At 34.6% G+C, this 19,075-nt stretch overlaps 9 protein-coding genes and 6 pseudogenes across 15 annotated transcripts, besides 3 other annotated features; 9 read left to right on the forward strand and 6 right to left on the reverse strand.

Moving 5' to 3' along the window:
- Positions 1–17,528: part of a mobile genetic element that runs on past the window's edge.
- Positions 1–19,075: part of a mobile genetic element that runs on past both edges of the window.
- On the forward strand, positions 69–683 carry TVAGG3_0022360 (uncharacterized protein; the record flags this gene model as incomplete). The annotated part of the gene is made up of 1 exon (XM_051220178.1): positions 69–683. One exon carries the CDS (start codon positions 69–71, stop codon positions 681–683), a length of 615 nt encoding a protein of 204 aa, XP_051105164.1.
- On the reverse strand, positions 948–1,373 carry TVAGG3_0022370 (uncharacterized protein; the record flags this gene model as incomplete). The annotated part of the gene is made up of 1 exon (XM_051220179.1): positions 948–1,373. The coding sequence occupies one exon, from the start codon at positions 1,371–1,373 to the stop codon at positions 948–950; it is 426 nt and encodes a 141-aa protein (XP_051105165.1).
- Positions 1,730–2,087, forward strand: TVAGG3_0022380 (annotated as a pseudogene). The gene has a single exon. A coding segment is annotated over exon 1 (358 nt).
- On the forward strand, positions 4,207–4,605 carry TVAGG3_0022390 (phage tail repeat-like family; the record flags this gene model as incomplete). Its single annotated transcript, XM_051220180.1, has 1 exon — positions 4,207–4,605. The coding sequence occupies one exon, from the start codon at positions 4,207–4,209 to the stop codon at positions 4,603–4,605; it is 399 nt and encodes a 132-aa protein (XP_051105166.1).
- Positions 4,646–5,353, forward strand: TVAGG3_0022400 (annotated as a pseudogene). The gene has a single exon. A coding segment is annotated over exon 1 (708 nt).
- On the forward strand, positions 6,672–7,499 carry TVAGG3_0022410 (KilA, N-terminal/APSES-type HTH, DNA-binding family; the record flags this gene model as incomplete). The annotated part of the gene is made up of 1 exon (XM_051220181.1): positions 6,672–7,499. One exon carries the CDS (start codon positions 6,672–6,674, stop codon positions 7,497–7,499), a length of 828 nt encoding a protein of 275 aa, XP_051105167.1.
- Positions 7,871–8,344, reverse strand: TVAGG3_0022420 (uncharacterized protein; the record flags this gene model as incomplete). Its single annotated transcript, XM_051220182.1, has 1 exon — positions 7,871–8,344. One exon carries the CDS (start codon positions 8,342–8,344, stop codon positions 7,871–7,873), a length of 474 nt encoding a protein of 157 aa, XP_051105168.1.
- On the forward strand, positions 8,436–9,834 carry TVAGG3_0022430 (annotated as a pseudogene). Its single transcript has one exon. A coding segment is annotated over exon 1 (1,399 nt).
- TVAGG3_0022440 lies at positions 11,236–12,209 on the forward strand (annotated as a pseudogene). The gene has a single exon. A coding segment is annotated over exon 1 (974 nt).
- TVAGG3_0022450 lies at positions 12,897–13,751 on the reverse strand (annotated as a pseudogene). The gene has a single exon. A coding segment is annotated over exon 1 (855 nt).
- TVAGG3_0022460 (uncharacterized protein) lies at positions 13,776–14,036 on the reverse strand (the record flags this gene model as incomplete). The annotated part of the gene is made up of 1 exon (XM_051220183.1): positions 13,776–14,036. One exon carries the CDS (start codon positions 14,034–14,036, stop codon positions 13,776–13,778), a length of 261 nt encoding a protein of 86 aa, XP_051105169.1.
- TVAGG3_0022470 lies at positions 14,082–14,513 on the forward strand (annotated as a pseudogene). Its single transcript has one exon. A coding segment is annotated over exon 1 (432 nt).
- Positions 16,861–17,528: a terminal%2Cinverted (terminal inverted repeat of Maverick-1B transposon ID:TVAGG3_0022340).
- On the reverse strand, positions 17,574–17,840 carry TVAGG3_0022480 (uncharacterized protein; the record flags this gene model as incomplete). The annotated part of the gene is made up of 1 exon (XM_051220184.1): positions 17,574–17,840. The coding sequence occupies one exon, from the start codon at positions 17,838–17,840 to the stop codon at positions 17,574–17,576; it is 267 nt and encodes an 88-aa protein (XP_051105170.1).
- On the forward strand, positions 17,871–18,116 carry TVAGG3_0022490 (uncharacterized protein; the record flags this gene model as incomplete). Its single annotated transcript, XM_001287579.1, has 1 exon — positions 17,871–18,116. One exon carries the CDS (start codon positions 17,871–17,873, stop codon positions 18,114–18,116), a length of 246 nt encoding a protein of 81 aa, XP_001287580.1.
- On the reverse strand, positions 18,140–18,730 carry TVAGG3_0022500 (DNA/RNA polymerases family; the record flags this gene model as incomplete). The annotated part of the gene is made up of 1 exon (XM_051220185.1): positions 18,140–18,730. The coding sequence occupies one exon, from the start codon at positions 18,728–18,730 to the stop codon at positions 18,140–18,142; it is 591 nt and encodes a 196-aa protein (XP_051105171.1).

The raw sequence follows: 19,075 nt of genomic DNA on the forward strand, positions 1-19,075 counted from the left end.
TTGCATTCAAACCCTTGTCGAGTATATTGTTCATTTCATACATATAAAAGGTTTTTATTCTATATGAAATGAGAAGCAAATCCATCTTAGCTGGTGCCGTTAATGTTCCAATTGAACCAACATCAAATGTTGACTCACGAACGACAAACAATATTGTCATAAAGAACTATAGTTCAGAGTGTTTGAAAGAAAAAGAACCAGAACTTAAGTCGGTGAATTTAAACACAGCTTCAAACGCTAACGCTACATCAGATGTTAAGTTAGAGTATCCACCACTGGACCAAATTCTTTCAAGAGAAGCCAACGACAACCCTTACACAAATGTTCAAACAAATCCTTCAGATAACGTAGACCATTACCTTCTTCAGTTATACCAAACAATTTTACTCAAAGACGATAAGAAGCTTTTGACAAATCTTATAAGCAAGAACCAAATAATTCTAACAAAGGAGGACCTTGAAAATGTTATATCACGAATAACAGGAAAACAATGTGTCATTGACTATCTCGACCCTGAAATCGAATGCTGTGGTCAAACTCCACTATTCATGAAAATAGGTAACATCCGCATCATTGAAACACCAGGAACTACAGGAGTTGAGTTTAAGTATAAATATTCGAACGAGTATACAAAACTTTCAACAGAATATAAACTTTGCTTGAAATATGTTTTAGTAAATTAAAGCAGTCAGGAGGGCTCTTTGAGCCCATCTTGGCGCTTTGCGCCGTCAGTCAAAAAAAATTTCAAGTTAGCAATTTGTAATATCTATCCAAAACTTCTTCAACAGTATCGAACTCATCTTCATAATGCAAACCTAATCTTATTGACTTGGTGCAGTTTTCACTAACACAATATTTTTCTGTTCTCTTGACTGACATAACTAACTCATTTGTTTCATCAAACAGCAACAACCAAAGTTCATGACCTAATACATAACATTCATACTTTATATTTTTAGCTCTGAGTTCTCTTGTAAGCTGTTGCATTTAATATTTTCTAAAAAGTCAACTTCAACAGTCATTCGCACTGGTGCCTTCAGTTCTACAGGCTCGCCTTGAAAGTCAACTAGTCTGAATTGCATGTCTTTCAAATTATGAGGACTAATGCGAACCCATTTACCTAAATGAGTTGCTATGACAGGAACATTTGGAATGAACATTGAATTGACTGCATAACAGAAGGATTTATATTCTACTGAACCTTTACTATTAACTCCTGAAATGCCTGTGACATTAGCTATTTTAGACTCAATGTACAAACAATTGCCATAACATACGTATGGAACAGATTTCATCTCAATCGTTTTGTCAACACTTTTCAAAGGAAATGTCATATGGTATGCACCCAAAAGAAGTTGTACTCTATGACTCATTCGTGTTATCTTAAACTCTTTCTTGCTACTGAACTTCAATGTTCCCTCAGAAGAGAGTTCGACATCTATGTTGTCAATAGTTTCTTCATTTATGAGAGTATCTATGACTCCAGCAATTTTATCTATTCTATACTCTGCTCTGTTAGGAAATGTTACAACACTTCTTTTGTCATCTATTTCAATCTCTATGAAATCTGTTTCATCTGTTATGACAAAAGTTGCGATAGTATTGAAGTCAACAACTCTGAAAGCAAGTGCTTCATTCTGAAGACCTAAGTTTGTTTGAAGCTTTACTGTTCCGTATTCGTTTGGGTCTGTACTTTGCAAATAGAACAACATTTTATTCTCATTAAAATATGACTATTGCTGCATATGCGTATGAAACAAATGAAGCAAGAAGAGCACACGAATTAGTAAATGAAAACTCAACATTAACCATTGAAGGCAATGATTTAGTCATTGACGATGGAAAAACTAAAAAAGTCATTGATTTCGATACTTTTAACACTTATGACCCATTCATTACAACAAGCAAGGTTCCCATCATAAATGATGGAACGGTGCAATATATAAATTCTACAGTAGATGCCTCATTAGTGAAAGTATTAAATGTTCTCATTGAATTGTTAAAGAGCTTTCGATTTGACGACAACATTAAATGCTTAAAGAATTTAGTCATGAATGAGAAACAAATTCTCGGCGTTGCTGGTAGCAGTAATGATGTACACCTTATGACATTAGAATATTATAACGAACATAAAGATGAACTGAAAGGAGAGAAGGGTGACACCGGACCTCAAGGACCACAAGGAATACAAGGAATACAAGGACCTCAAGGCGAAAACGGTTTGGATGGAAAGGATGGAAAAACTGCTAAATCATGGATATGGGACCTTATAAATACTGGTTTAACAGCTGCATCATATGGAGTTCTTCAATACCAAATCGGAAAGATATGGGCAGTACTTGGTGAAGAAGCTTTAGATGACGTTAAAAATGCTTTGAACTTCATTTCAAATGGTTCGGATACTATTAAAACTTTATCTGGTTGGATGCAAGAAACAAGGAGTCAAATAGATACTGTAAGACGTATAGCAAACAATGCACGTACTGGATTGGATACTTTACGAGAAGCACAAAATACACTAAAGGAAGCAAATGATATTCTTGGCTCAGTATCAGACATGCATGAAGATTGGCTTAAAGGTATTGACAAATCTTTAAAAAATCACAGTCAGTCTATTGCTGACTACAAGAAAAGTATAGATTTTTTACATAGTGCTATGGACGTACATGATGGAAGTATAAAGAACTTACTTAATGCTAACAATAACTTACCAGGAACTATTAAAGCATTTATAAAGTCCTTTGTAAAACCTGGTGCTCTAACATTTAGGTCTTTGAGAGCAAGAGCATTGAAATCAAGAGATGCAGAAACTCCAACAGAACCTACAGAAGGAACTGAAACAACAGAAACTCCAGAAGAACCACCAAAACCAACAGCTAATGAAATATTGTTCGAATATTTTCCAAGGTACTCTGTTCTCATTGCATACATTCAAGAAATACTTAAGAAAGCAGACTTGACTTTAGGAGATGATGAAAGTTCTGTATATCTTTCGTTCCAGTTTCAAATAGCAGAACTTTTGAGACAGATATGCTTAATGTATGACAACATCTCTGATTTCACAAGATATGATGACGACCATGACCCCGAACACGGTGAAGAAGAAGTTTTACAAACATCCATTAAGACAGGAAAGGTTTTAACACAAAGTCTCATTATTGACACCAAAGATGGCGAAGTGGACGTTCTTCAAGAGCTGAAGAAAAATACTTCTGAAGGAGGTGGTGGTAGGCATGAACTTGAAATAAATGAGATAGAAGAGAAATTAGCCGAAAAAGCAGATAAAAACCATGTTCATTATATAAGTTCAGACGAACAGATTATAACGGACTACCATGGATATTTAACACGAAGTGATGAAGCGAAGACAAAAAATGTTAATGAAAGAAGATATAAATACATTCGTGCTAAAGGTTATGACATAAGCTGTACTGTACAGTATGATGTAGCTAAAGCACCAGAAGTATTTGGTTATAACGATGAAATTTATGCTTCATACTTCTCTGTTAAAGGTGTATTAGTTGAACCAAGATTTACTTTGAGAGTTAAGGCAAAAATAACTTTTGAAGATGCTATTAAAAGTAAAGCTGACAAAGATGAACTTGACGCAACGAACAAAGTTTTGAAATCTCATAAACACAATATCTCCGATATAAATGAACTTCAAGCTACATTAAATAGTAAAGCTGACAAGAACCATACACATGAATCCTTCACTACTGTTAGAGCAGACGACATAATATTGAACTATACCCTTGGTTCAAGTGCGCCTTTAGAGAATCCAAGTACAAGCGTAAAAGATACACTAAACTCCTTAAATAGTAAATGTATGAACATTGAAGGTCATGTCAGAAACTTTGAAACATATGAACTACCAGCAATGTTAGATAAGAAAGCAGACAAAGAACATACACATAACTCCTTCTCAACTGTTGCTATAGAAAGTATTGAAGGAACGGTTGACGGAACTGATGGGGATGCATTATATTGTAAACCTCCTAACTTTCCACAAGGTTTAACATCGAATGAAAACATAACAACGAAAAAAAAATTAGCTGTAAAAATGTTTATGTCATGGGTGATGAAAATAATGTTAAATTCACTGCTCAAGATTTATATGATAAGAAAGCAGACAAAACAGAGCTTCAAACATTAAAGACTGAAATACTTCAAACATTATATCCTATAGGCTCTATTTATACGTCAATGAACTCAACAAATCCAGAAACAGTTTTAGGTTTTGGTATGTGGAAGCAGATTGTAGATAAATTCTTATACTGTGCTAGATATTCAAAGCAAACAGGAGGTTCGAAGAAAATTAAAGAAGCAAACCTTCCACCGCACACTCATACAGGAACTACAAACACAACAGGTAGTCATTCACATTCAATAACAAAAAGAGGTTATACAAATCTTGCAGCAGGTTCGGATAGACAGGGAATGCATAGATATGATATTTCAAGTGACCCAGTAGATTCAAGCGCAGGTATTTTCTGTGGAACCACAGGAAATCATTCACACACTTTCACAACAAATCCAACAGGCTCGGGTGCAGATTATATGCCACCATTTGTGACTATATTCGCATGGTACCGCGTTCAATGAACGCGCTTGAGCCTAGAATAAAATCTTTAACTTTACATAAATGAGCTTGAAAGAAGTATTCGAACAACATCCATGGAGGTCATTTAAGAAGTTCAATGAAGCTGCAAAGAGTTGGGAATTTACTAACAGAGCTGAAGTGAAAAGGTTCTTTGACAAAAATGTTGTACATCAAACAAAAATAAACCCTTACGACTACTTTTTACCAATTTACTCCAACACTCCTGACGCATACCAATTTGACACTCTCATTCAAAGCAGAAAAGGAGGACATAACCCATTCCTCATCTTCATTAATGTTAACACTCGTAAAGCATATGCATATCCAATGAAAAATAAAGGAACTCGTGAAGTGTTAAGAGTTTTACAAAAGTTTGTAGCAGAACATAGCCCAAGTACTTTAACATCAGACCAAGACAGTGCATACCTCAGCAATGAAATCACAGATTTTCTCATTAAGCATAACATAACTCACTACACTACTGAAGACCATAACCATAACATACTCGGCATCATAAACCGCTTCATAAGAACGCTCAGAGATTTAAACCAAGAGCGAGACTTTACCGAAGAAACAATGAAACATTTCATCGAAGTTTACAATTCCTCAACACATTCTACAACAGGACATACACCAAATTCAATGACACAACAACAAGAAGAAAAGTATATACAAAAGAAACGAAGCCAAACACAAAATATCAGAAATTCAACACAATTTACCCTCATTCCTGGTACAAAAGTTCGTGTAGTTCTTGACGACAAACCGTTGACAAAGAAACGTTTAAGGTTAAGTAGAAACTATTATATCGTAGACTCTACGCAAGGTAATGGATATCTTATAAAAGCTGCTGACGACTCTTTTGCGTTTTACCCTCGACATAAATTAGTTGAAAGTAGTAATGGCAAACTTGCTGAAACCATTGACGAAGCAAAGCGAGGAGTGGTTATTGAAATACTTGGCTATAACATAAACGATGACACTTATAAAGTAAGATATGAAGGAGGCGTTGAAGATGTTATACCATCTAAGAACTTGAGAGAGTCAAAGCCAACACATCTGGGACCATTAGAGCGGGAGTACTGGAAAGACAAAAATAAGCCAGAAAGAATAAGAAAATTCTTCTAAACTTTTTCATTAGATGTAAATCAGACAAAGCATTTACCAGAAAGAATAAGATAATTCTTCTAAACTTTTTCATTAGATGTAAATCAGACAAAAATATATTTTAGGTGAAGAGGTGAGATCTCACCCGTTTTTTCACCTGTTTTCTCACCCTCACGAATTTTCATGAATTTCCTTAAGATAGAAAAATAAAGTTAGTTTTAAAATTATTTATTTTTTTATTTTGTATGTAAAGACAGTAATGACAAACATTGAGTTTGAAACAGTTAGAAAGATAGACAATGACACCAAAGTGGTTAGAATAGGTGATTTAAACGTAAGATACTCAAAGAAATACAACAAATATTCTTTGTCAGACATTATATCTCCATCTGGAAAGAAAACAAACGACTGGGTTAGAAATGCTTCAACTCAGAAAATTTTGACAAGAAATCCTGAGCTTATGATATCAGTAGCATTTCATGGAACAAGAGCATATCTTATAGACAAAAGTCTTATACCATTAGTTTTGTTATGGTTAGACCCAGTTGTTGGATATAACTTCATAACATATGGTTCATTCGATACGGAACGTTGCAGTGAAGGCTTACTTTACATCGTTCAGAAACCGAAGGACTTCAACACAAAAAGATATAAGATAGGAAGGACATATAATATAACTCAAAGATATGACAGTACAGTCAATAGAGTCAAGGTTGTGTTTGTTAATGATATGAGAGCTGCTGAAACAGAACTGCTTGAAGTTTTTGAGAAAATGTATGGTGCTCCCACGAAAGGTAAAGAAACGTTTGAAGTAGATGAGATAGATAAAGCTATAAAATTATTTGACGAAGTTGCTGAAAAATACATGTAAAGCGTTTATTTTTGGTCTTTTGTGAAAGTCAGAAAAAATAAAGTTAGTTTTATTTTTATTTATTTTTTTATTTTGTATGTAAAGACAGTAATGTCAACATTAGAGAACACAACAACTGCTATCGTTCATGAAGCTATAAATGAAGAATACGAGTACATACAATATAACAAACAGTTACGTCTCATTCGTTCAGTCAAAGATGACATGTACCAAATGCAAAGTATAATGAATGCTCTTCGTTCTACAAAGCAAGCATATCATTGGTTTGAAAACCAACAGACAAAAGAACATTTAGAAGAATTTCCTCATATGATTGCTTCCCTCGGAAAACCGAGAGAAGAGATTCCGTACGAAAATCGCAAGAATTTGGCTCCTGGTTTGAAAGGTTATTATGTTCATAGACTTTTAGTAAACGCTGTAGCAATGGGGGCTTCACCTCGTTATGCTTGTTATATTTTCATGATGTTAGATGAACTATATAAAGCAGAACGTGGAGAGATGGAAAAGAAACTTCAAGCAAAAGATGAAGTCATTGAATCCAAAGACAAAAGCATACAGAAAAGAATACAGCGTTCAGTACCAAAAGGAAAGGAAAAGAGTTATAGGTATATGATATATACTGAAGAGTTGGAAAATGAAGAAGATAAAGATATGGTTATGTTGCATTTAGTCAGAAGAAACAACAAGAGCTTTTATGACTTAGCTAAGATATATAAATCTGACAGAAACTGGTTCTATCGTGAAAACTTACCGATTTCAATGACACCGAATGAACAAATAAAGGAAATTGTCAAAAAGACTCTTCCTCAAACACACTATGACATCAAAGGTTGTACAATACTTACATTCAAAGAAGACTTAACATTACTGAAGGAAAAAATAACAGAATATTTCGACAACTTCAAAGAGGAAGAATGAAGTCACGACAACATTAATGGTACCATTTATTTTTGTCATAAATGTTTTCAATGTTACCATGTTACCATGTGCTACCAGGTTATTTAACTTCTCTTAAAATTACTGACAACATAACATTTTGACGAAGTGAAGATCTTCACTTCGTGTCATAATGCAAAAATAAATTCCAATCATACGTTATAAAGCTTCATTTACAAGTATTTCATCGTATATGTTTTGTCAAAACTTCTTCGTAAACTAAACGTAAATGTTTTGTTATGATTTCATCGTATATGCTTTGTCAACTTCTTTGTATATATTTTGTCAACTTCTTCGTAAATGTTTTGTCAACTTCTTCGTAATGAGTGTAAATGACCCAAAAATAAATTTTCTTATAAAGCTTCAGGGTCTATTTCTTCAACCATTTCACTTCCTTCGTCAATGTCAATAGAAGCTTCTTCAACCTTTGGTAAGAATTTCTGTATAACATCTTTGTTCGTTATTGTCTTCAGAGATGAAGGATAATATTTCACATTTGTTTCACCCTTCTTATATTCTTTCTGTTCGGAAAGATTTAAAGCAATACTGAAGAAGTCAATATTAGAGTTCTTTATAACAGTATAATGAGTATCTTTGACATTCACGAAGAAACTCTTTTGTTTCAAAACTACTGCTAACTCTTGTGAAGTATAACGTTTGCGGTCAATGACGATAGCTAATGGTCTGACATACTGACCAAACTTAGATTCTTTCACAAACTTCTTGTTAAAGATAACATTAACATTTGAAGCATTATTGAACTCATTCTTGATGGCAGTAGCGAGAGCATTGTATGAAAAGAACTTGCAATCTTGCATGTGTTTCATTAAAATAAAAATATTAAATTATTTTGAAAAATAACTTAAAAAAATCTAATCTAATTTTTTTCTAAGAAATTTTTTTTATTTCCTACTAAAGATGTATCGGAAGTTGTCTAAGTTAGAACACTCGGAAATAAAACAACTTCTAACAGAAGCTAATATAGATGTTGCAAAGCATTACGCAACAAACAAAAAAGCACTCGCTGACATCCTCAATGACTATAATGGTGCAATAAGTTATGATAGAATTCATGAGTTCATAAAGCCGCAACGCGGCGAGGACGAAGTCCATGCAAGAGCATTTCCTTTAAATGACGTTGCTATTGACTTATATCATAGACGTTCAGTACCTCATGAAGTAAGAAGAGAAATGTTTGACATAACAAATGCAAACGTTGGTAAAACACGAAAGAGAGACGACACACTGAAACAACAGAGAAGAGAGATGTTTAAAAGTGCTATAGAACAAGTTCGCAAAGCTAAAGATGTCATTCGTTCCATTGACGACAAACCAAAAGAAGGTGAGAGATGGTTAAAGAAAGATGAAGAGAATAGGAAGAGAAATGTGAAGTCAGGCAATAGACTCATTGACTTTAACATTGAAGCTTTAGATGAACCAAACAGAGACTACTTACACAAACATTTCGGTAAGGTTTTCATGAGACTCTTAGAGAAAATTAAAATAAACTCACAACAGAGATGGATGGTATGTTATAAACTTGGTGGAAAGTATGAATGTTCTACGTTAAACCTCAATAATATTGGAACATTACTACATCAGCTCTTGAAGGAGAACTTTATATCAGAGATAGAAGCAAATGCTGCAGGTATTGTTGAAATGCACTATGACTTCTTCTTGACAAACATAAAGAATCTTACCGAAATAAAGATGTATGATTTAACAGAATATGAAGGCTTAACGATGTCAGATGTAAAGAAAGGCAAACCAAAAAAGAGACCATATAGAGATGAAAGCACACTGACAAATGACCAGAAAGCCATTTTGGAAGCTCTTAAGCAAACAGGAAACCCAGCACTTATAGAAAGCTTTTGGAAAGATAATGGTGAAAAGAAGTTTTATAAGAAGAGAAGCGGTCAGTTCTGGAAGTATCTTTGCACATTACCTATAAATCTTGAACGCTACCAAATCTTCAATGAACTGAACAAAAGAACTGCAACACTTATGACAGAAGATAACTGCTTCGTTTATGCTTGCATTCAGGCTGGAGTAAATGAAGAAACTATTGACCACATGAGAGAAGTCATTCGTGTTAGAGACTTTCCTCAAAGTAAAGTACAAGAAATTTCTGATGCAACAGGTATAGCATTTAATGTTACCATTGGTTACTTCAATGACTCAAGACATAATGAAATAAAGAGATACATACCAAAAGAATGTGAAACTGTTAGAACTATTGACTTACTTCTTGTTGAAGACCACTACATGCTAAATGAAAGATTACCAATGACAACATATTTCATTCGCAACTATATAGAAATCTTGAAGGAGTGTGGTGGAATGAACATTGAGAAACAAATGAAGATTTATACAAAGAGAGAAGATAAATATGTAGTTCGTTATGATAGAACAACACCGTTATGGGATGTTATGAAAACATTGTGGGAGTGCAAATATTTCGAACCTATTTCTTATGGAGAACTTTTCACATATACGACTGACTTATATAAACAGAACCTTGCATCATTTAAAGATTTGACATATGCTCCAAAGTATTGTGTACAACTGAAGAAGAAAGCCGAGTCAAAAGAAGTAAATAAAAATAAGTGCAAGTTCATTCCTGAGCACGTTTTCTTTGCTGACTTTGAGTGTAGTACCGATGGCTTTCATAAAGCTTTTAACATCTGTTATGACAGTGAAGATGGTTCAGTGAGTGAAAGCATTTGGGGTCAGAACTGTGCAACAGAATTTTTGGAGCGACTTCCTGACAAGAGTTTAATATATTTCCATAACCTCAGTTATGACATAAACTTCATCTTAAGACACATGACAGAAGTGAAAGGAACTCCCATCATTAAAGGTTCACGAACAATGCAAATAACTGGCTTATATAAAGGAAGGGCAATTATTATAAAAGACTCTTACAGTGTTATAAATAAGAAGCTTAAACTATTTCCTGCTATGTTTAACTTACAAACAGGACCGAAAGAAGTATTTCCTTACAACTACTACAGCAGTGTTTTGTTAGCAAATGACAACAGAACTGGTGTCATTTCTGAAGCATGTAAGTTTATCCGGGATGCAGATACGTTCATGAAAAACATAGATTCCATCAAAGGTTGCAGAATAGATGAGAACCACTTCGACTTAGAAAAGTATAGCACATTTTATTGCAAACAAGATGTAAGAATTTTAAGAGAAGGTTTTGTTAAGTTCCGCAATGACATATTGAAAGAATTTGATTTAAACGTTTATGACTACGTTAGTATTTGTTCTATTGCTAACAAATTGTTTGAGAACAGAGTGTACTTCCCGAATGGAAATTTATATGACCTCTCAAATAAACCAAGAGAATTTATTTCACGCTGTATTCAAGGTGGAAGATGTATGCTGTCAGATAACATGAAACAAAAGAGCGAAAAGAAACTCATTGCTGACTTCGACGCTGTTTCATTATATCCATCAGCTATAGCAAGACTTTATACTTTAGAAGGTATTCCAAAGGTTATGAAGAAAGAAATGTTAAGCACAGAGTATCTCATGAGACATTTATTCGATGACGACCAAAAGGAACCCATTGGTGAAAAGTTTATTTCTGGCTTCTTTGTTCTCATTAAGATAACAGAGATTGGAATATAGACACTTTCCTTTAATAGTTTGTGACCCTGAACTAAATCCAGAACTTAACGTTCCCAGAAGTTCAAACACTTGCTGTTTAATGTATGTTGACCATATAACATTACAAGACCTCATAAAATATCAAGGTGTCAAATGTGAAGTGTTGCAAGGATACTATTACGATGGAAACAGAGATATTAGAATAAGAGATGAAGTAAAGAAGTTGTTTGAGTTAAGGTTAAAGTATAAGAAAGAAGGAAATCCTTTGCAAGAAAATATAAAGCTCATTCTGAACAGTATTTATGGCAAAACTATTCTATCTCCTATTGAGTCAAAAATAACCATAGTAAATGACAAAGATGCTATAAGATATGCCATCAGAAACTACAACCATATAGTGAAGTTCGAAGGTTTGGATGGTTCAGATAAAACTATTTTCAAGCTAACGAAAAGCATTTGCAGACACTTTAACTTCTGTCCACTTGGTGTTAACATTCTGTCTATGTCGAAGAGAATAATGTGTGAAGTATTCTGTACTGCTGAAGATATGGGTCTTCAAATATTTTACCAGGACTGCGATAGCATGCATATTTTCAATGAAGACATACCAAAGCTTGCAGCAGAGTTTAAGAAGAGATACGGTAGAGAACTTATTGGTAAAACATTAGGTCAGTTCCATTCTGACTTCGCAGAAATAACACCTGGAAAACAAAGTTTAGCATACAAGTCAATATTTTGTGGAAAGAAACCTACATAGACTTACTCACTAACGATTTAAATGAAGTTTTTCATGCACGTTGTAAAGGTGTAAAACAAGACGTTCTTGCTTTAACAGCTAATGAAATGTTTCCTGAAGCTATACAATGCTATTACAATGAAGATAAGAACATTCACATACCTGTTGGAACATATGACAAAGACTCTGAGTTCAGTTTAATGAAACTTTACAAAGCACTTTATGACGGTCAAGAGATTGGATTTGACTTATGTAAGTCATGTCAACCTTGCTTTGAAGAGAAGTTTAACTTCTCAATAACGACTAAAACAAGCTTTATTCGTAAGTTGAAGTTCTGAGGTCATTTATTTTTGTCAGCAATGAGGTCATTCGTGATAAAAATAATGAGGTCATATATTTTTGTCATTTATGTATAACCATTGTCTCTCTTAAACTTTGCAATAGACAGCTTTGTTCTTCTTCCTTCTACATCTGTAATGTTTATATAATCTTTGCTATACTGTCTTAAGACATTCATTCGTCTGTATTGAGTTCCCATGAAATAGTAAAAGACATCTTCACTTGGGACATAGTAGTAATTTTCTAGAGTAAATTTAGAGTATTGTATAATTTCAACAGCATCTTCAGGAAGAGTGTCTACAATGTCAAACCAATAACCATTCGAACCAGAAATATTTCTCATGTTTTGTCTTCTCGACACCCACCTTAAGTTTGAGATATGAAAGTCTCCTCTGTCTCTGTTTATATGGTCTACTTCTCGAAGTCCTTCAGGATTCGGTATAAATTGATTTGCAACAATTTTATGCTTAAAGAGTTTATGTTTGTTTAAATAAACACAAATATAACCATCACCGTTGTCAAACTCACTTACAACTCTTTTGTTACTTATGCGCCTAATTGGATATGGGTACTCTGAAAAGATTTCATAGTCATTGTCATGTTCGAGTGTTTGCCAATGTCCTTCACCTTCCATGCCTTTCACTCAAATAAAAATTTTCAGAAAAAAAAAACTAGCGTAGATTTTACAATACTGCGATGGTAGAGTTTAAGAGTTGTGCTTCAATGTAGAGACAGTCCTTATGGTCTGGAGGTAAGAACACTGGGCAGTTATGGTCATGAGTGGAGAACATGTCTATCCAAAACTCACGATTGAAGCCAGTTAATTTATAGTATTTAGGGTTAGGAAGTGGTGAAGTTCTTGTATGACCAATGAACTCATTTTCAACTCCCTTACTTAAGTTTGAATATAATATAGCTTGCTTTCTATCCCAAATGCCAGGTGTTACAATCTTTGAAAATTCATTTTTCCTCGGAAGCATTGCATCATAATTGAAAACATTCTTGAAATCATCACTTGGTTCAGAGATTTGAAATCTTATACGTAATGGATTTTTTTTCTTTTTAGCTACTTCATTGAATGGTGAATATATAACAAACTGACAGTCATGAGTTCCATCTTCATTTTCATTAAATTCATAATGAAAGTTTATAAGTTGTGGCTGGCTACCTTCTTCTTTCAGTTGTGCAAGAAACTCACGTAAAGGCTGTAAAGTTTGTACTTCAATGTTAAACTTTTTCTCGAACATCTCATTAAATGAAGTCATACATTGCAACAATGTTGTATCGTCTTTAAAGTATTTGTATATGTGAATGTTTTGGGCGCTTAAAGACTGTTCGTCATTTTCTATCTCGACTTGAAGTATAAAGTCAACCTTTCTGAAAGCACGTGTTATATACATAGATGTTATGCCAATGTACTTCTCTTCATTTATGTTCACAATCCAGTCTGTTGGAAACTTAAACGTTACTCTGTTCCCCTTTATTTTGACGTCAGGGTTTTCACTACTGAACGCAACAGATAAAGGTATTTGTCTATACATTTAATTCGGATAAAAATAAACCATTTACTCTTTCTTTGCTTCAGCTTCTTTAGCTTTTGCTTCAGCTTCTTCTCTAGCTTTCTTCGCCAGTAGTCTTGGGTTCTTTTGTCTTCCAGCAGCTAATGCAGCAAGTTGTTTTTCACTAAGTTTTCTCTTTGGTCTCTCTGGCTTTTGTTCTTGTTTTTGTTCCTTCAGTTCGGATAAAATTTGCTCACGAATTTCTTTCTTCAATGCTTCAACATCTATGACCCCTTGGGTCTTGTCCGTAGGGCTTGTCTGAGTCATTTGACTGCAGATAAAAAACAAAATTAAAACTTTAACCGATGTAAAATGAGCTTGTCAAAATCAGAGCGAGAGTCTATTATATTAAATGACGCAAGAGGAATACAACATCCTTTCTATTATGTAAGTCAGAGTAAAGATGGTAAAATATACGTAAGAAAAAGAAAGGTTCCATTAGCGAATGCAGAAAGCGACAACATTAAGGTGTATGGCAAGGGTGAAGTCCACGAAGCCCATGTTAAGCCTTCTATTCAAACTGAAAAGTCAATAGAACCAGAAGAAAAGAAGCCAGATGTACTTTCAATAACGAACCAAGAGCTTATTGCAAAGTTCGTGAATTTCATTGAAAAACAAACCGAGTCAAAGAACCCTGACCCGCCAGTGAAAGAAGTTGAGACAAAAGAGAATGTACAGTTCATTGAAAATGTCAAGAAACAACTTCCACCACGAATGCCAAGAAGAAGAGTGAGAATAATGAAGTAAATAGATATTTTTATCTGAAGTAAATACATGCAGAACGAACAGTTAAACGAATTTACTCCAGCAGAGCATATTCATCAGATTCGCTCATATTTCGATATCATAGACAATGCAGTTCAATTTGGTGACACTAATAGAAAATATTCTGACGCAAAGATTCCATCACAACCTGGAACTGCTAAAGATAACACATGGGTAACATTCAATCTCTCACCTCCTGGTGAAAATATGTTGGACCTTTACAATACATTCATTACGTATAAAATGGAAGGTCAATTTATTGTAGATAAAGAAATTGGTTCAGGTTCCAATAAAACAAACCCACCAGGATTTTGGATTGGTTTCGATGACGCTTTCTATGCAGTTGCTGGATATCAAATCCTTGCAAATGGTCGTATCGTATATTCTCAAGACAACGCAAGAGAAGAAGCATATATAACTTCAAACTCACAATACCGAACAAATAAAGAAAGTAGATGTTTTCTCAAAGACTCGACATGAAGATGTATGGAGTCATTCGGGAACATGCAGAACAGGACAAATTGTTAGTGGTCCAATTACAGCAGGAAAATCATTTGATTTTAAGCTTCGTTTAAGAATTCCTGTTAGAAATTTCCTTCATTAGAAGCTATAAGATTTATTCCAGCTTTTGCAGGAAATTCAGCTTAAAGTAAAGTTCAGTAGCGACGCCTTACAATGCACATCTATATCTGTAAATGATATATTGCTTTCAATCCAACTCTTAAAGTTGCATTTGCTTCAGATTCAAATCCACCGACAAATAAATTTGTTCCATGGAATGAACCATTCACTATGATAACGAAGGCAGTAGAAGCTAGTGGAACAGTTACTATTACAACTGTAACCCAGCATATTTCGAAACAAAGATGGATTTTTATGAATGTTTCATTCATCCAAAGTCATTCTCTTTAGACCCTAACATTTATACAGAAACTTGTAGAAATTATACAAACGAGGCTTTATGTTTTCCTGTTAAAGTTATGGATTGGATTCCTATGGACGGTTCATTCTCAAAGAATACAGATAGTTCAAGTGCAACATTTACAGCAGCTTTACGCTATTAATGTTAAAAGTATTTGGGCACTATTTAGAAAGAAAGACAACTATTATGTTATTTTGAGAACCCTAAGTTTAAATATCTTCAGCTTTCCATGGGAGCTTATGGAAATATGCTGCAGAACCCGAAAAATCATATGGACCTGTATTTTATGAAATGGTTGCGAACGCTGCAATACAAACAATGATATGATAGGATTTAATGAAGATGTTATGAGGTCATTGGTGGATGATGGTAGTGTGGAACATAAATGGGATAGCTATGACAACACACATTTTTATGTGGTTTTCCAACAGAAGTGGACTTTTGCTTCCAGCAAGGTAAACATCTACTGCTCCAATAACATACAAATTGTCTGTTAAAGGACCTATTGAACTAGCAACTGAAAATGTACCAAAGCCACTTATATGGATTTATGAGGGATTGTTGCTTTGCCATTCAGGTGCGTGCTAATGGAATCCCCATAATAAGATTAGATGACTATAACTTAGCTACGGACGACAGTGAGGAATAAAGGATGAACGTTTATTTTTAAAGCTTATAAATGAGTTCTTCATCAAGCTCTCGTGAACCTTCACCATCTATGAAACAAACTTTACAAACGATTATGGAGCACCTATTGAATATTTCTTACGAGCTGCACAATGGCAAAGAGCAGTCTCACCAAGGTTAGGTGTTCCACCAGCTCCTGTCAAAAATAGCATTTGGTCAAGTCCTTATATAAAATATGTCTCCCACTAGGTTTGCTAGCTACAGCAGGAGCAATTATGATGTTGAAAAGAAATAAAGCAAATGTTGTAAATAATACTGAAGTAGCTGAAGTTAAACAAACTCCAACACCTTCGCCAAAAACGCCTTCACAAGCAAAACCTTCAATGACTCCTGAACCTATGGAAGTACAACTCCTGTTCAAAAGTCAACTCCTAAACCGACTCCAACATTTAAACCAGAACCTACTCCTCAAATAAATCGTAAAACTCCTGTGTTTCCTTACTGAAAAAATAACGTTATTTTTATTTAATATTAAAATTTTTATTTGATTGAAATGACAAGTAAAGTCACTGAAGCAATGAAACAAAAGTTTTTGGTAGAATACATTAAATCAGGAACTATTCCAGAAGGTTTTTACATTCATACTATGAAGGATGGTAGAGTTCAGTTTAGAAAGATAAAGCAACCATTAGATAGAGAAGGAATTTTGAGAAAGATTAAACTTCATGAGGACAACATTGCTAAACTTAAGAAGAAGTTAGAAGAGTTGGAGAAAGGAAGAGAGTTATAAAGCAATGAATTCAACAGGGTGAAAAAACAGGTGAAAAAAACAGGTGAGATCTCACCACTTCACCTAAATTTATTTTTGTGCTATGTTTTCATACGTGTGAGGGTGGTGATATCATTAATTTTTAAGTTTATTTTTTATTTTACTGAAAATTTTTATTTGGATGTAAATGACAGAACAAAAGCAACTCATTCGAATTCCACAGTATAACAAACATACATTTAAACATTTATTCTTCCTTCCTGAGCATAACATGTTCTTTCAAATACATCCGAGACCAGTTGACTTTTCATTGACTGTGTATAAAGATAGAAATAGTTATATCATTAAACCATACGATGACGAAGGTAAGTTATGTAAATTGTACGTTAAGAAGTTAGAGAAAGTTTATGGCTTCAAGTATGACTACAATAGGGTTAACACTGATGATGAAGATATTGAGGAAAATTTATGAGAACATTAGTGAAGTCGTTAGTGAGAACGATAGTGAGAACGTTTATTTTTTACATTAGTGAGTTCGTTAGTGAAGTGGTTGGCGGCTTTGTAAATATTTAAGGTTAAGTTAGTGTTGTCGTTTGTGTTGTAAAATATACGTTAGTGGTTTTGTAAAGTGTCAAAACCGCTAAGTGGTGTATGGAGGCGCGCAGTGCCTCAGTACACGACTTAGCCATACTAACTGGAAACCCCAAGTAAATTTAAGTGTTTAGTTGGATAAGTAGGCACTATTAATGGCAATTTGGAAAATTAGCTCCCGACCTTTGAATTGGGCTCTTTCGTTATCTTCCCAGTTGCGTAGGAGGTCGTCCCAGAGGAGTTGGTAGAATTGCCAATTCAAGGACGATTTGTCCTCCCAGGCATTGAGGATGTACTGCTCGTAGAGTCTCATGACCTCTGCCTTGCACCAGACACCCTCTCCCTTGGAACGTAAGGCTTCTTCGAAGTGCTCGAATGCGATTGGCTGCTTGACCATCCGAAATGACACTTTTTGTCCGTTTGGTCAATGTTCGTGTCTCGTGCCATAGTCGACGAAAATACAGACAAACAGGTTATATATGAGTTTGAGACCAAGAATGGTGTAACTCGACCTGTCCGATTCAAAGACTCCGAGGGCGACCATGAAATTAAACGGAAATTAGCTAGGAAGGAATATAAAATGGACTGGTTGCCACCACCTCCACCTCCACCACCTTTACCTGTTCCTCAAGTAAATAAGCCTTTCCCGTTCCCAAGAATTCCCACATTTTAATTCAAATTCGAATAAAAACGTTTTTATTTCATGCAATGTTTAACTATTTCACCATCTTCTTTAACACCCCAGTACTTACGCTTGGAGAGGACATGAACTTCGGTGAAAATTTTGTCCAATTTGAATTGACCCATCTTCTCACCGACTAAACCCATTTCAATGAGTTTGTTATAGCCTTCTTCGTTCGTCATGAGTGCGTCAATGTTCTCATAGTAAACCTTCACTTTGGATTTGACTTCGGAGAAGAATTTGTTGTAGTTGTCAAGGACGGCCTTTGCGAACTGAGGGTAAGACCAATGTTCGACAATAGGTTTTAATGTGGTTACTAAGCCACTTTGACCTTGAGTGAATTCGTACTTCAAAACAAAAGGAGAAAACCTTTCAACAAAGTTGTCGACCTTCTCATAATGTTTACTCTTCATCTCTTGAGGTTTCTTAATGGAATATCCCCATGTCGAATTCATAAGCAATTTGAGTGTCATTGCAAGTTTGGGGTTTGAAGCTTTCCTAATATCATACAGTTGTTGTATGACTTTTCCAACTGTATAGTTCCTTCCCGGGAACTCACCATCTTCGTTTGGAATTCCAGTCGGAATATATTGGACAAACCTCATGTATGCAGCGTTAAGGTCGACATAGTATATCTTTTCATCTGAGTCGAACTTGTCGCAACCAATTGGTCCAGTTTGTGGAAATTCAAGTGAGTCTCTTATCTTCTGAGAAACTTCTCCTGTTATCTCATAAACATCGTCGAAGCAACCTGTTCCATATAAAACCTTCTGACCTAACTCAGATGCTCTCCAATACAATTTTGTTGCATGCTAAGATCAGTCATAATGTAAACCTCTCAATTTTATTGTCGTGGGAAGTATCTCAATTCCTTCAAAAAAATTGAAAAACTATTTAATTTTAAAAATATAATACTTTTAATTAGTTAATTAATTGGAGATATTTTTAAA

This window comes from Trichomonas vaginalis, chromosome IV (assembly GCF_026262505.1).
Source record: "Trichomonas vaginalis G3 chromosome IV, whole genome shotgun sequence".
Lineage (NCBI taxonomy): Eukaryota > Parabasalia > Trichomonadida > Trichomonadidae > Trichomonas > Trichomonas vaginalis.